At 57.4% G+C, this 16488-nt stretch overlaps 1 protein-coding gene across 2 annotated transcripts in view; it reads right to left on the minus strand.

Annotated features, from left to right (window-relative positions):
* The window catches only part of MYOM2 (myomesin 2), a 73997-nt gene that overhangs the window by 18809 nt on the left and 38700 nt on the right, over positions 1-16488 (minus strand). For both annotated transcript variants that reach the window (XM_064477605.1, XM_031440378.2), the window contains exons 12-21: positions 16241-16440; positions 15592-15645; positions 10971-11098; positions 9374-9557; positions 8358-8532; positions 6790-6911; positions 5014-5201; positions 3440-3566; positions 1977-2155; positions 740-854 (exon numbers count right to left, since the gene is read on the minus strand). In XM_064477605.1, coding sequence (XP_064333675.1) covers positions 740-854; positions 1977-2155; positions 3440-3566; positions 5014-5201; positions 6790-6911; positions 8358-8532; positions 9374-9557; positions 10971-11098; positions 15592-15645; positions 16241-16440 — 1472 coding nt within the window. The remainder of the gene's footprint in view (positions 1-739; positions 855-1976; positions 2156-3439; positions 3567-5013; positions 5202-6789; positions 6912-8357; positions 8533-9373; positions 9558-10970; positions 11099-15591; positions 15646-16240; positions 16441-16488) is intronic.

The raw sequence follows: 16488 nt of genomic DNA on the forward strand, positions 1-16488 counted from the left end.
GCGGGGCCATTCGGGGTTTGGTTTTGCTTTATGACGGCACATTTCTGACCGTCTCCTTTTATGGAGAAAACTCTCTGGGCTGCAGATCCGCCCATAAGGCTCCTCCTTCTCTGCGAGATGTGACCCCTCGTCCGCTCCCGGGGCCCAGGCAGGGTGGTCACAGCACATGTCCCAACCACCCGCCTCCACTCTCTCTACTTTGTCCTTGGGGGCGGGGAGGACGAGGGCTTGTCGGTTTGTTTGTGACTTTTTGACCCAGTGGACACCTGGCCCAACACAGGCCAGTCAGCATCTGTCCCTGGGGAATCTGGAATTGGAGGAGACGCCAGCCTAGGGCCAGGTACACAGTCTGCGTACCAGGAAGCCGGAGGAGTGGGGAGCCCGGTGCAGAGTGAAACGGAGCAGTCTCCAGGGAAACATGGCTGCCGGTTCCGTCGCCTTCTGGAGCCAGGGACCCACCTCCCCACTCATCCTGCGGGCTCACCTCCCGCCCCGAGAAGCAGCTCCCCGGTGGGTCCCCTCAGCTGGGCTCTGACCACTTGCAGCCAAGAAAACTGCCAACGGCTTGATCATTTCTGATCAAAGCTCCACAGTGACATGAAAGACCATTGTCACCCCTGCGTGTGGCTCCACCCCCGCCACCCCCACAGAATGACCTCGTGGCCCCATCGCCGCCCCCCCCCAAACCTCTGCTGTGGTGAGGCTCTTGCTGCTGAGCAGCTGAGCAGGTGAGGCTCACCTGGCCTGGCCTCCACCAGCACTGGCTCGGACGTGTCTGAGGGCCGCCCCACGCCGCTGGCGTTCACCGCCCGGACGCGGAAGACGTAGGTTTTCCCTTGGTGCAGGTCACAGACCTGGAAAGACAGACGAGACGTCACTCGTGAACAGAGCAACAAAAATGCCTTCATCACTTGTCACTTCACTGAAAATGTGTCTTTCTAAGAATAACGTGTGCTTCCCATGGGAGCAGCCACGCAGAGGATGCTGGAGAGCAGCCGGGAAGAGAGCCCCACAGGCAGCGCCACCTTCCTCTGCAAGAAAAAGCGGGGATGCTCCTGTTTTGATGTGTCCCCTTTTCCTTTTCTTGGCATATCTTAAAGCAGAATGGAAATCATATCATCTAGTTTGTAATCGGGTGTTGCTGTGGCCCATAATTCTGTGGGACTAAAACCCACTGTACACGTGATTTTTAACTGCCGAGTACCCCCAGGGGGGCACACCCTTGCACGTGTGTAGATGGCGTACACTGAAGGCGGCTCAGGCAGCCACCAGTGAGGTAAGTACCAGCTGCTTTCTAACTAACTCATTTAGGTGGATTCACAGCCGGTTTTGTTCGCTCAGAAGACACTGATCTTGTTTCATGCTGTCAAACCTTCCCCAGGGCTGCGCCCGTTTGCCCCCTCCCCACGCGCGGCCCTGCGCCCACTCAGATGTGGCCCCTCTAAGCCACACCCCAGAGCCCACACCCTAGAGAAGAAAGCCCCGGACCAGGGCAGCGGGGTCTCCAGGTCTGAGGCTGCTGTCACAGCGGACCCCGCGATGGGTGCGCTGCCGGTGCTAAAAATGGAGATGCCGGCGGGAAAGAGGGTAGAGAAGTGCACACGTCGTAGTTCTGTCAGCCATATTCACACCACGTGTCCGTGTGTGCTTCTCAGATAGACTCCACCAGCGACCACGTGAATTAAGGAAGTTAAATGGGGGCTGGGGGTGGAGAGACGGAGGCCAGGTGTCACTGTGGGCTGCCCGCGAACACAGCCCGTGACCGGAGCGGGGGGTCAGGCTGTGGGAGGGAGGGAACGGGCCCGTCCAGGTGGCCCCCACGGCCCCACTCCGCGCGTCTGCAGAGGCACGGACACCTCCTTGAACCGCCCTGCTTGGAGGCAGGGATCCCCAGGCCACGTGCACAGCGTGCTGGGGGTTTCCAGCTGGTCCCCTACAGGAATGAAACGCGTTCCCCCAGAAGGCAACACCGTCACCTTTAAGTAACGGTTGGTGGTGGCGGCCTCATTGACAGTGATCCACTCTCCGGAATCCTCTTCCTTATAGTCCACGAAATACCCAGAAATGGGACTGCTGCCGGAGTACACCGGGGCTTTCCAGAGCATGACCAGGGACGTGTCCCGGACCTCGCAGAACGTCAGGTCGTAGGCAGGCCCTGAAAAGCAGAGCCGAGTCTGTGCTGGGCGCCACCACTGGACACCTCCTTACGGACACATGGTCGCTGTCACTGCTCCTTGAAGCTACACAGTGCCTTCCCGAGAGAGCTGGTGGGAGCGGTGCTGAGCGTGGTGCTGGGGCTGGGGGAGAGCCGGGCTCGCGGCCCCTGCAGCCTCATCACTCAGGCACCCAGGTGGCCGCCGTGTGCCTGGAGCAATGCATGCGCCCACGTGCTCACCCAGGACCAGCGGGGACGTCTCCCAAAGATAAAGGACACCGAGGAGCCACCCACCGGCTGGAAACCTGGATGTCCCTCGACTGTCACTCTGAGAGTGACCACCGGGTAGCCTGCTCACCTCCTTCACCCCCACGCCACCCCAGCCCCACTTTCGACCGACAGCCAAGCACCCCTGGGGGTGCAGGTGGGCCCCGGGGCCGGGGGGCCTGCAGCAGGGACGGCTCCACCTGCACTGAGCCCTCTGCGGCCCGGGGGTGCTGCTGCGCCCCCGAAGGGCTCTGGGACCTTCTGCAGCTTTTCCTCCATTGGCTTTTTTAAGGAGCAAAAATTAATTTCATTCAAACAAGTACCACCCCCCAAAAAAGAAAAAAGCAATGTAATTTGGCCCCAAAGCTGATAATCTCTCAATCTGTGAGCTTTTCAGCTTCAACTTCAGGTGTGTTGTTTTGTTTTGCTCAGGACATGAGCATGTCCTCCATTGTCGTGGAGACCCGGAGTGACTGGACACGGAGACATCGAGGTCCAGCCCTTGTGAAGGCAGGTCTGAAATGCGGAGCCCTGAGTAAACGCACATTTGTGAGAACGGTGATGCGGTTTAGAGCCAGGGGCCCAGGCTCTGGGAAGAGGAGGCCTGAGCTCACACACAAGCAGGACCAGCGTCCTGCGGTCCCCACTCGGGCCCGGCTCGCCCCTCCTCCTGGGGGCTGGCCTCCCTCTGCCCCTTTGGGAGACGTGAGCCTGGACCTGGTCCACGCTGGGCCCGCCTCCGGCGGCGGCGTCCTTGCCCTGGGGGGGCCGGGCTCATTCTGCAGCCCGGAGCGGGGTCCCCGCCTCTCACCTCAGCACTAATTACACCACATCTGTCACCCCCAGCCTGCTGTCCATGCCCAGCCCAATGCCCAGCTCTGCCCAGAGCCCGGCATGCGGTGGTGACACTGGAATCCACCCACAGTGACCGAGGCCTGCTGCCTGCGGAGGCCACGTCCCGGGCCCGCCCTGCGCGTGCCCGCGTGGCTCGTGGGAGTGTGCCGGGGAGCATCTTACCGGGCTGTGGCGCCGTCCAGGCCTCACACCTGAAGGGCTCGCTGGGGTCTGACGGTTCCCCAATCCCCACCAGGTTGGCGGCAGCAATTTTAAACTCGTAGGTTGAGCCTTCGGTCAAGCCCTCCACCTATTTAAATTGTGTTTCAATTAATCAGGGAGACAAACGCTGGGTTACAATCTGTCGGGGGGAGGGAGAGTTCACGGTGACTCACAGCATGGACATGAGGGCGTGGCCTCGTCACCGCGTCCACTACAGGGCTGGGGAGGGTTATTTTTGTGGCTGATGCCGTGCTAAACCTGACAGGGTACCTACCTCCTTTGCCCTGCAAGCCCCCTTCAGGGATGACACGAGGCCCCCCTTCGGGCAGGTGGGGAGTCTGGGGCTCAAAGAGACGAAAGCCACAGGGACCCAGTGGAAGAGCAGAGAGGGGTCCTGCCCTGACGCCCAGGCTCCTCCCTGGAGGCTCGCCACCTGGGATGCTGGGGACCGGGGACGTGAGGCATCCTCGCTGGGCAGTGGCCAGGCCGTGTGAACAGTCCCCTCCCTGCACACGTTGGCTGGAGGTCCATTCGGGGCCCCTCTGCCTGGTCCGTGCCACACAAGACAGAAGGAAGGCTTCTGACCAGAACCATTAGCCAGCCCTGTCCTGCAGCCTGGCCAGTGGCGTGAACACAGCGTCTAATGACATCGTCTCCAACAAACAGCTCCCAAAGCAAGCATGTCTGAAGTCAAAGCGCTCTGTCCCCTGGAAGGCGGCCTGTCCCTCTCGTGGGAGGAGCCAGCGCTCGGTGGGGGGGGGAGCGCATTTCCTCAGGAGTTTGGGACTGGCAAAGAGTCGTAACGTGTCGGAGGTTAACCGTGGCCCACACATCAGTGACGTCACGCCACACCTGAACTTGGATAGCACGTGTCGTGGTATGCATATAAAACGCACGGTACATACGGTGCATAAATACATGTTTTAACCTAGAATCTTCTACAAGACGGAGACCAGACCCCTAACTGTCTCCCCTACGAAACGACAACCCTCATTTTACAGCCGCGCCTGTGAAGCCGATCGCCGTGTGGTGCCGGTGGTGGTGTGAGCTGCCAGCACCCAGGAGCCGCGCTGAACACACGAGAGGCCCGGCGCGGTGGAGGCGAGAGCGGCTGCCCACAGGCGGCCGAGGGCTTGCGGGGGCTTGACCCCAAATCCTTGTTTCTACTCCCGCCACCCGGACATGCTGCACCCGGGCAGGGACTCACTGGGAGCGTGGCCCCTGCCTCCCGTGGAGCCCACGCTCTGCGCCCGCACATCCTGCCGGGGACGAACCCCCTCCCGGCGCTGGGGGCCTGGGCGCCACTCGGCACCTGGCAACGCGCCTGCCCGCCTGGCCCTCCTGCCCCTCCTTCGCTTCTCAGAGAGAGGATGCCTTCTGAGAGCTCCAGTTCCCATGATGCCCCGGCTTTAAGAATCCGTTTCTGTTTCTGTATCAGACGCTCTAATGGCATCAAACTCGGAAACGCTGAATGGAGGGCTCTGCCCCAAACCCGAGACCACCCAGCGAGAAGGAATGAGTCCGCGAACACCCACCGTCAGGATCCTCTCCTTGAGAGGCAGAGCGTTGACCTCATGCCAGTTTGTGTGGTGAGCCTCGCGCTTGTCGACGTAGTAACCGAGGATGGGGGAGCCGCCACTGAATCTCGGCACCTTCCAGCCGAGGGTCATGGAGTGGCCGTCACAGTTCAGAAGCGTGATCCCGTACGGATAGGACGGGACGGCTGCAGAAAACACAGCGGACAGGCACCGAGACCTCAGCCCGGGGTCCTCTGACCTCCAGGGCCGGCTCCAGCGTCGGACGAGCAGACGGCCCCTGGGAGGCGGCCCCGGGCCCCAGACCGCCTCTCCTGTCCCCGCCCACCGCTCACCACCGCCCCTTGGTTTTCTCTCTTCTCTTAAAGAAAGTACTTTTTTTTAATTTCTTCTGTATATATTTATTGCAATTTCTAAACACACCGTCCAGTACACACACACATGCACCTCCTCTAATATCTCAATAACACAAGGGCAACGGATTACCTAAATCTGACCTGGGCGTTTGAAAGAACAGACTCTCCCATCCTCTACAGAAAACCTTGAGAAGAAGCTTTCTCATCCCACCCGTGAAGAATGACAGCCCCACCTCCCGTGACCAGTGGTGACCAGTGGTGACCACTGCATTTAGGCCCGTGAGTCCTCATTTCCTCCATAGGTACAGAAACCAGATTAATTCAAAAGGGGATGAATTCACATTTCTTTTCCAAACGCCTAATTTGGAAATGGACTGCCTTTTCCTAGTGGGTTGAAAACGATGTGTCTGCCTCCCCCAGACTCTGAGTAACCTGCACACGTCACCCTCTGGTACCTGACACACAGGTGACGCGAACGAGCAGTTCTCACCACAGAACTAAACATCACAGTGATCGGTTTTCTTTAGTAAGAATGACGAACAGTAATGTATGAAAGTCCTTCCTGGGAAAACTGATCGATTAGCGTAACGACCTTAAAACAGAGCAACCGCTGGGGCTTCACCAGGCTGCCCACCCGAGGCTTGTCAGCTCTGACTCCCTGGGAGCCCCAGAACAGTGCTTTCCTTCGCGTTAGAGGAGAAGTCGTAATTTCCAAAGATGCTTTTAGATTTTGGAGACAGAAGTAACTAGACAGCAGAACATTTCTGCCAAGAGTGAAAAGATGACACTGCGATTCAAAACGCATGTCTGAGACGGTCACGTTTCAGGATGTTCCTGAAGGCGTTCAGGCCGTGGGGGCGTTTTATATGAAGCAGTCAGAGCATCGGTTATAAAACCCAGAGCCGTACAGATCAAGCTGTCCGGGGCCCGTCCCGGGAACTTGGAACCCAAACTGCTCAGTGTGATCAAAATAACTTTTGAAGACCACTGTTAATGAACAAAGTCACATAAACATTTGAAATTCTCTGGGATTTCTTAAAGTCCCTTGAACTAGGAACAACTAGAAAGGCCACGATGTTCCATGTCAGCATCCGTTCTTAAAAGAGGCAGTCGTGCCCTCCAGCACTCGCTTTACCGTGGGCACGCACGCTTGGCAACAAACGTGACCCCCAGTAATATTTTCTGGGTTTAATTTGCATTTGATTCGCATATGACCGTTTCTCCCTCCCTCACCGGCACTTCCCAGACGAGCGGCCAACGGATGGGAGGTTTGCACAGAAGCACACGTTCCCTGTTCAACAGTTTACATCCACTTTCCCCCGGCGACATTCCAAGCGGCACCATAAGTGTTTCTTCGCACAGAAGTTGCAGGGTAGCGGAGAACCCGAACCCGGCGCGGAGCCGCCCGGCAGTTACTCACTGAGGGCCGCCTGGACCTTTATGACATCCGACTCCTGCGAATTCTCACTCGTCCCGACCGCGTTGACGGCCTTCACGCGGAAGATGTACTGCTCGCCGGTGGTCAGGCCGTGCACCACGAACCTGCGGGAGACACGCACCGGAGGCATGACTGCGAGGCTCGGCCTCTGCCCTCCTACCACAGAAGCGGGAGTCATCTCGAGCACTCCATGAAAGCATTTGCACCGGGGCTAAGAGGACGCTGTCCTCCTCAGGTGCCTCAGAGACGCGTAACATACGTCATTTTTATTTTCAGCGTTAGTTCGTTAATTGCAATCAACACACTGTGTCCAAAAGTAAGGCAGCAATAGGATGACACCAGGCGCTGGAGGGAGCCAGACTCAGAGAGGAGGGCCACCGGCTGCTGGACCAGGTCCGAGGGGCAGGGAGCCAAGCCCGGGGGATCCCGAGTGGGACACGCGGTGTGGAAGCCCCTCGCTCTGGGGCTCCCCCTCCAATTCTGAACCTGCCAGGTTTCCTCGGGATCAAAGTTCTGTTACAAAGTAAGATTCCACTCCTTACCTAAAAGAACCCACGCACGTAAAACTTAGTGAGTGTTACACTGCAGTGGCCAAAGGCTGACTGTGAAGGCAGGACAGGCTTAGAGACCAGCCTGGACACCTAAGAGATTCTGTGCCCTCAGTCAAGCTGCCTGACCTCTGAGAGACTCCGTCCTCCCATCTGTAAAATGGGATCATAGTACCTACTTCTCAGCACAGCTGCCTCCCCTGTGGCAAGTTCTCAGTAAGTGCGAGCAGAGGTTATCTAAGTCTTTAGCCATTTACGAGTTCCTGCACTAGGATGGTATTTTAAGCGTTTTGCTCTGACAGCTGCTCCTGCCTCTGCTGCCAAGGGCTGTGAATAACCACTGACTGCTGTTCTCCTCTGTCACCTCGCTGCTTTTCCAGCCACAGCTTTTCCCATTTTTTTTTTTTAATAAGAGTGAAGAGGGAAAGGCGCCTGAACCGTAACTGATAACCTTCCACAGTGGAGAACCTGACGGCTGCTCTGCTGTCCCAGGGCGCATCCTGGAGAAAGGCTAACAGACCCGGGCCATCCCTGCGCTCTCGGCATGGGATGGGGGCAAATCCATGACGGGAGGAAAGACGCCCACCCCCACCGCACACGGAGCCGCTGTCAGGGTCCCCAGCTTCGTGCAGCTGGACAGGACTGCCCACCAGGTCAACAAGGCAATTTAAAAAGTTTGAAAAATCAAGACAGAAAAATAAAACACCCTTCTCATCTCGGTGGCCTCCCCTGTTCAGGGTAAGCCTTAAATGCTAATTGTGTCAGAACTGGTGTGGCTCTGAGCTGCCCCTCCCATCAACAGACAGACCACTTCAGCCCAGGGGCAGGAACTAGCCGGTCGGTCCGCTTTAATCCCGGCGCCCCGGCGTGCAGGTGAGGAAACAGACTCGGGACGCAGACGCCACGGGTGTCCCCGCCCTGGCCCGTGCACCCGTTTCTCGTCCTGCACTCCAGGCAAGGCCGCCGGCCTCGGGAAGGCGGGGAGGGGGCCGGGGGCAGCACCTGTTGTAGCCGATGGGCTTGTGGTTACAAGGCTCCCAGACTTTGGACCCAGCCACGCAGCAGTCCACGTAGTAGCCCAGCAGGTCCTCCTCGTGCTTGGGCCTGTCCCACTGCACCACGACCGACGTCTTGGTGTTTCGCGATGCCAGGACGCGGCCGGGGGCAGAGGGGACCGCTGGGCAGAGAAGACAGCGACATGGTAAGTTTGGGGGGCACACAGACACCTGCAGGCCCTCCTGTCCACAGGGTTCAGGGCTTTAGATGAGATGTGGACAAAGGAGGGCGGCACAGGAAAGTGGGGGCGGTGCTGAGAGCCAGAGGGGACACAGGAGGTGCTGGACAGTCCCCGGTCCCCTCTGTCCCCCAGGCCCCAGCCTGGCCCCCACAGAAAGGAATTCTGACCCCAGAAGCCCTGCACCTGCCCTAGAACCGTCGCCGAGGACCCTCCAGTGACACCCATGCTCTGCTACCTGGGAAGTGACAAAGTGACCCATTTAGCAGCACAGGTGCCTATCAGATTCGAGGGCCTCTGTAGGGGACTCAGAATCACACCTGGGGGGGCGCAGCTCAGTGCTAGAGCGCGTGCTCCGCGTGCACGAGGTCCTGGGGTCAATCCCCAGCACCTCTGGGAAAAAAAATTACCTCCCCATCAAAGAAAAAAAATCAAACCAAGATCTGACGCCGGGATCCCCCCCGTGTGATTCCGAATCTCTGCCGTCCGTGTTTGATGTCTCCAGGGAGGGAGCGCCAAGCCACACGGGCCGGAAACCCGAGCGCGTTTAGGTGGGGCCGTTTTTTTTAAGTAGTCGTTTCAGAATATTTCTAACTCATTTATTAGTTTCACGCAAAGAAGACAGAACTCTGGAGAAGTGCTGACAACGGACCAAAGCTGCAGGGAGGTCGTCCTCCCATAGAAGGCACTTAGAGGCGTGGATTTTGGCGCATGTGCGACAGCGGGTCTCTATGGACGTGGGCGAAGCCGTCCGACAGCCTGGCCTCCCGCCAGGACGACTCACCGATGGTGTCCTGGGCCTGAACGGGGGCAGTGATTTCCGATGGGTCGCTCAGACCGTGCTTGTTTGCCGACAAAACTCGGAACACGTAGGATTTCCCGTCGGCGAGATCGAAGACGGCGTACCGGGGGGACCTGACGGCCGTCTGGGCGTTCACCCGCTGCCAGCTCCCGCTCCCCACGACGGACTGCAAGAGACGGGCTTGGTGACGGGGGCTCCCAGGTGCACGCCGCCAGCTCACCGCGCGCTCCCCTGAAGCTGACAGCGCCGGATGCCAGTGACACCCAGTGAGACGCTTCCGGGAGCCCGCGCGTGTGTGCTGGCGCCTGCTCTCCCCGGCGCGGCGGGTGGACAGGGAGCCGCCCCTCAAGAGGGCCGAGAAGACACCACTGCTGCACCTGGCTGACCGCCCGGACTCTCGTAACGCAAACATCGCAAGTTAGTTAGTAAGACGGTAACACAAGCGAGCCTCGCAGACAAGCGGGGAAAGTCGAGGGTCATTGCGCCTCCTGGGGCCTGAACCCCTGTCATTTCCACCCGCCTTGACTTCCCCCCGTTGTGTGAACGCTGCTGCCGTAGGTCAGGTGCCCGTATCCAGCTCGTCTTCGTGTGCATGTTACGTATGCTGGGCTGTATGTATTACGTTGTAATGTAAGTGTAGACCAACAAAGCCAAAAAGGGTTTCCAGCAACGGCCCACAACCCAATCACAGGTCACCAGTTTGAATGAGTGGGTCACACCTGCACTTCGTGCAACGGGACAGGCTAAGGCGGGAGAGGGCACGCAGTGTGTAGTGAGGGCACCGTGTGTGGAGTTTGTTGGTTATGTACATGAACTGTGCGTGTGTGCGTGTGTGTGCATGCGGGTGCGTGTGTGTGTGCAGGCTGCAACACACAGTTTCTTCATATGTGTCCAGATCTAAGAAGTCTCCAAACCATGAGTCCGTGTAACCGTCCGCCCTCCGGAGGGTGAATTCCTCTATGAGGTCGCCACCAAGTGTCCGCTGGGCTCACGGACACTCTGCTAGCAGGGCCGCTCTCCACCTCCCCACCTTGCGGAACTCTCAAAACTCGGGAGCCCAGAGAGCTTCAGCCGAAAGAGAGCGAGAGCCCCTCAGTGTGGCTCCCTGTGTGCCCCGTGTGCCCCGGGTACCCTGTGTGCCCTGTGTGCCCTATGTGCCCCGTGTGCCCCAGGTACACCATGTGCCCCGTGTGCCCCAAGTACCCCAGGTATGGGGGCTCTGTGTGCCCCAGGTGCCCCATGTGCCTCATGCACCCCAGGTACCCCGTGTGCCCGTGTGCCCCGTGTGCCCCAAGTGCCCCAGGTATGGGGGCTCTGTGTGCCCCGTGTGCCCTGGGTACCTCGTGTGCCCCATGTGCCCCATGTGTCCCGGGTACGGGGGCCCCGCGCTGGGACACACTCCCTTTGCAGGGCTCCTCAGGGGGGTCCCGGTCAGCCAGCACCCACAGCTTCTTATTAAATAACAGTGACATAGTCTCTGTGGTGATGGATTTGACAGCTGCTCAACCTTAAAACCCACAAACAGTGTAACAGGAAATCCGACAGATTCGCCAGTTTCGGAGCCCCGGCCCGGGAGTACCTTCTCGATGAAATACATCAGCGGGTCCTTGCCCCGGTGAGCAGGGGGGTCCCAGCTGAGGACGACATACGTCCTGCTGGTTTCTGAGATGTGCACGTTGGTGGGAGGTGCTGGAATCTGCACTTCGCCTGGAGGAGGAACAAACTGAGTGAGGGCTGGAAGAACCCGGCGCTCGGCGGCAGCCACCCTCAGGCACCGCCCCCAGGCACGTCCCGGCATGGAAGGGCGCTCGGGCCCACCGTCCTGTGCTCCATTTCTATTTGGGGAAAGCAGCCAATGGCAAGGCCTGTTTCTCCAGAGCTCAAGTATCATGAACTGATAAAGACCATCCAGCTACTTATGCTTCCAGTAGAAGCCAGTTCACATGGAGAGAATCTAATCAAAACCCATCCAGAGTTTCAGCTGGACATGGGGAGGGATTCACCCAGAGGAAGCAGGACATTTAACCAGAACTGGCGCTCTGACTGCACAGGGAACTGGTGCAGGGATGGCGTTGGCAACCGTGCTCTGCAGCGGGAGCGCCTTGCCCGACGGACTGTGCGCGCCGCCACGACGCTCGCTGGCTGTTCCCCTTAGCGGTGCCCTCAGAGCACTGAAACGATCCATCAGCTCGTGAGGCACGTTGCTCTTACTGCCCTGGGAGGACCTGCCCCACGGTCGCAAGCTTCGTCGTCTCTGCCCGTGCACTTGGGATTCCCGAATGACATCAGTGAGTCTTTTGCAAGTAACTGTGATAAAACATTTGCATCAGAGAGGCCCGCCAGCCCTCTCTTCTGACACACGACGTTTTTTAATACAACGTTGGGTGTCTGGGGTGTTAAGTTAGCCTATGAGAACTCCTCATAAGGGGTGGAGGTTTTCCAGACCTGCGGTCCCGGTAATTGCAATACAAAATATTATGAGCTTCCAATTAGATTAGCACATGATTAAAATGGTTCAAACGTCCCCAGGACATCTCTGAGCCCTGCTCGATATCCAGTTGCTCCCTCCGGACTCTGCCGCCGGCAAGAAACTGAACAGCCGCATGGAAACAGCGCAAACAAGCCGGAGTTTCATTTCATAAGAGTCCTGTTACTGAGCTCATCACATTTTACGGGCGACGCGGGCATCGAAGCGGGCCTGGTCTTCTCCAGGAGCGTCCTGGCAAGTGGGTTGGATTTCAGGCAAGGAGCCAGGGTGTCTCCAGAAAAGTGCCAAGTGTACCGGGCGGATCTGCGTGCCGCGTCCACACCTAAGGAGACCAGGGAGGCACGAAGGGGAGAAGACACAGGAAATCCACCAGGGCCACGCGGCCAAGCTCCAGAACGGAGCCGGGGTCCACTTCAGAGGTACCAGATGGCGCAGGAACAAACCGAGGGGACAGGAGGAAGCCAGGCAGGTGGCCAGAGCAGCCTGAGCTGGGGGAGTCGGAGGCAGAAGCACCTCTCCCGCAAGGTCAGCCCTGAATGCCTGGCTGTTTGCAGACCTGGCTCACAACTTCCAGGCCTAGGGAAACGGAACAAAGCACACCGAATCCGAGGCCATGGCAACAAGGAAGAAAATCGTTTCTGTCCGCAGGGAGCCCCTGATCGGGTTGAGACACTCGTGTTATCAGACCCTGGGCTGTACACTGGCATGAGCCTCGGGTCTGCAGGTGACTCCAGCCCTGAAGGGAAGAGGAGGGGATTCAAGTTGGCCCTGGGGAGCCCAGTGGGGCCACGGAGATACACGGACGTCCGTCACCGACACTCCCACAGCTGAGAGGAGACTCAGCAGATGCAGGCAAAACAGAATGAGAGGGAACAGCCAAACGCTCTCCCCGTGTGCTGACCGCAGCACCGGCTCTGCCCTTGGCCTCTGCCTCTGGGTCACCGTGCTTCTCTGGAGCCCTGTCCTAACGAGTCACGTCAATACCGGCTGGAAATGGAAACATGAAATGGACGTGGAGCTCAGAACGAGCTCAGGGAAACGCTGGGCTTCCTAAGATCACACGGCTGGTGGGCGGTTGAGCTGGGGTCCTTGCCCAAGTCTCCTGATTCTGAAGCCAGCTTTGTGTTCTGTCAGCTCCAGGACGCCCCAGCCTCCACAGCCCGCCAGGAGACTCTTCTCTAAGTCAATGAAACGCGAAATTTCTTTGGAAGTTTTAGAATGCCCAAGATGACAGAATTCGAGAGAAGGAACAGCTGTAAGTGAGTTTGTGGCATTCAGAGCAAATGATGGATTCAGCATGCTAGCCCCAGACGGCCTTGTCCGGGGCAGCACGGCGACTGCCTGGATCTGCCGCTGGGACAAACAATCCCGTCGCGTCTGCGGGAGCCGTTCTGATCCTTCCCCAGACGGGGGTCCACTTTTCCATGGAGCAGCTCAAGGAAGACTGGAAATGTTGGATGACGTTAAGAGAGAAGCATGGATAGCAATTTAAATGTTTGCAGGAAGACACTCACCAAGATTTAAATGATGATGAAAACTCGGCCAAAAAAAACAGGAAATAGCAAAGGAGCAACTTCAGAGCCAACAAAAGAAATGTCTCTCTTTCATGAACACAAATGGCATCTGCCAGTTCTTTTTCTGGCCAAAACAGCACTGAGAGAGGAAGCTAAGCTTAGATGAAGAAAAGCGACATGGACAGAAAAGGCAGAAATTCCTACAGCACATCTGAACCCAGACACGTTACGGAGTTTCTTTCTGTCTCTATGAAGATCTGTATTGACTGGAAGAGGTATTTGTTGCTTAAAGTGAGCAAACAGACGAACGTTCCGACCCCCGTCTCAGGGTTAGGGTATTTAACTTCACACCTGGTTTGTTCTAGACCGCGGCCGCGGCCCGTGCCCCGCAGGCACAGCCTCATGCGGGGAGCTGAAGGCCTGTGGGGCTGCCCTCTGGGCCGTGCCAACGTCCCAAGGCAACTGAGTTTCCATCTGAGTGTCTTAGCCTTGGCCTTTCACAACCAGCTACACAAACAGCCTCAGAAACGTCTCCCAGGACGTGGCTGTAAAGCCACCACATTCAGGAAATCATCCAACAGCAGGAAGTCACGGGCCCAGGCAACCAGAAGCCCTGGCTTCTTACGAGAAAGAAAACGGGAGACGACACGTGGGAGGTATTAGCTGAGACTCTGTTCCAGGTGGAAACAACCTCTATTGTGTAAGACAAACTTCCGTTGTAGCCGTCGGAAAACAAGGCCTTGCAAACGTGTTATTTCTTTATTTGGCCCTTCATGAATGGCGGGCTATTTATACCCGGCTGCATCATCTTCACGTATGAAGCGACCCCCGAAAGGGCACCGCTCCTGCCCTGGAAAGGGGTGTCGGGTCACGCGACCTCGCCCCCGCGGCTTTTCACAGTGACCTTCACAGCGCACAGGCTCACCGCAGGTGTGCAGTGTTTACAGACCAGCTCACGCCTTCTCGTTTCAGGTCATTCTCACCCGGTTTGCGTTCCGACCTGCCCGCCCAGGTGACTGAGGTGGCTGCTCTCCTCAAGGACCCTGTCAGAGGGGAAAGGCGCCCCCCTTCCCTCTCTCGTGTCAGAAATGTCTGTTTCACCCCGGCCGACCTCCCGCAGCAGCGCCTCTCCCAGACGCCAGGGGCTGTTTTTCATTAACTCAAACATCCGCCCTAATCAGCCGTTTAGGACATCACCATGTCAGCCTTTCCCGAGTGTTTCCTTTTGTCTCTTACTTATTGGGCGTCTCTCCCAGGTTCTGGGATTTTCTGGAAGTGAAGGTTTTAACCAAGACGTTAAATGATACCATAGGATTAACCAGAACCCATAAAGGATGCTCCTCAGAGAATTACATGTTCTTCTCAAGATCCTGGAGAAACGTCTTTACGGGGCAGGTGATACGAGGTCTGGATGCCACTCGGGGGTAAACATGAACGTCAGCCTCTGGCCTTCGCCGACTCTGCGGCTCTTTGGGGAAAGAACTGTCTCCCCAGGCCAGCTGCAATTTTAAAGAACTCAGAAGTACCTCTCCTGGGACAGTGGCTCCAAATTAAGTCATTTTTTTAAATTTTTACGTTTTCCCTCGTCCTCTATGAATGCTAATTATAAGTGCAACTAAAATCTCTGGCCTTCTGGTTAATGATGCTGGATTCCCCTTCTCAGGAAACCCACCTTCCGAGCTTTCTCTCTTGGGAAGAAATATTAAAGAGAAGTGGTCATAAAATCCAGTATCAAAAAGGAAACGCAAACTTTCGAGCCACAGGGACATTATTTGGCAGGAAAGATTAATCCCTTTCAGTTAAAATACATTTTTTTGCTTAAAAAAATAAAAGCAAATACTGTTCTAGCATTGGCATCTGGGAGAAGGGACCGCAGCCTCGGCCAGGAATCACGTTCCAGAGTCCGTCTGGTTACGTCTCCGTAAGTCCCCAGGGAGCACGGGTGACCCCCCCCCCCCACACACACACACATACACACACACACACGCGGGGATGCGGCCACAACTCCGCTGACCCCAACTCCTGCTCTCGCTCCCGCCCTCTGCCCTGCGAGCCCTGAAGCCTGACCTGCAGTTTTGATTTTTACACAGAAGAGTGAACCCACCTCATGGGTGTTTTTTCTCCGTCTTGCTTCCCTAATCACAAAGCCCTAATCCCCAGGGCATACGCAGCTGAAGGGACAGGGAAGAGTTCCTTACCTTCGAGGTCGTCCTGATAGGTGACCGTTTCCTTGTGTCCCCCCAGGTGGGCTGCTGCGGAGAGAAAGGGTGGTGCTGAATTTGACATCCACAGGTTCCTACAGAAAACAGCCGCCTCCCCTGGGACGAGGTCCGACTCCCCTTTGCAGCCTGATTGCGGCGTCCGTGCAGCTCTGGCAGAACCAGGGCTGACGCTTTGGAAGACGCCTTAAAGGCACCTAGTGCTTCTCAGGTCTTCTCAGGCCAAGCAGGTGAGGACAGCGCAGTGACTGACACAGAACCGCAATTAAGGGTCCGATCCCCTTGAGGAATCTGCGGCCGGTGACATTAAGGGGCTTGGCTTCAGCGCCTTCTGAGCCTCATCGTGTGTTGAAATGGCAACATCGATGGACTAAGAAAAGTCAAGTTCTGAACCAGTTTAAACTGGACTTCCGTGAAGAGCCTTGGGAAGATGTCTGAAGCCCCTTCGCTTCAAAGTCTAAGTGTCAGCCTGGCTGTCCCCACCGCTAACGTGGCCTTGGCGGCCACACGGGGGACCCCGAGGTGCGGCTCAGCCCTGGAGATGCTCTCCAGGCTCGCACACAAGCTGGGGGGAAGAGAGAGAACAGTCGCACGAAGCTGCCGGAAACCTGAAATCTCGGCCACCTACCGTGCAGCCTTTTGAGGTCCAGGGGGTCGAGGGCGGCCACGGCCTCCGAGACCCTGGACGGCCGGCTGGTGCCAGCGCTGTTGACGGCCCGCACGCGGAAGATGTACGACCTTCCTTCCAAGAGGCCGGTCACCGGGTATTTACAGATTTTCACAGGGGCGTCGTTGCACTGAACCCAGTTGTCAGTTCCCACTTCACAGCTTCAACGATAAAGAAAAGAGCAGAGAACAACAAGCACGTCAGTCTGG

This window comes from Camelus dromedarius, chromosome 22, assembly GCF_036321535.1.
Source record: "Camelus dromedarius isolate mCamDro1 chromosome 22, mCamDro1.pat, whole genome shotgun sequence".
Classification (NCBI taxonomy): Eukaryota; Metazoa; Chordata; class Mammalia; order Artiodactyla; family Camelidae; genus Camelus; species Camelus dromedarius.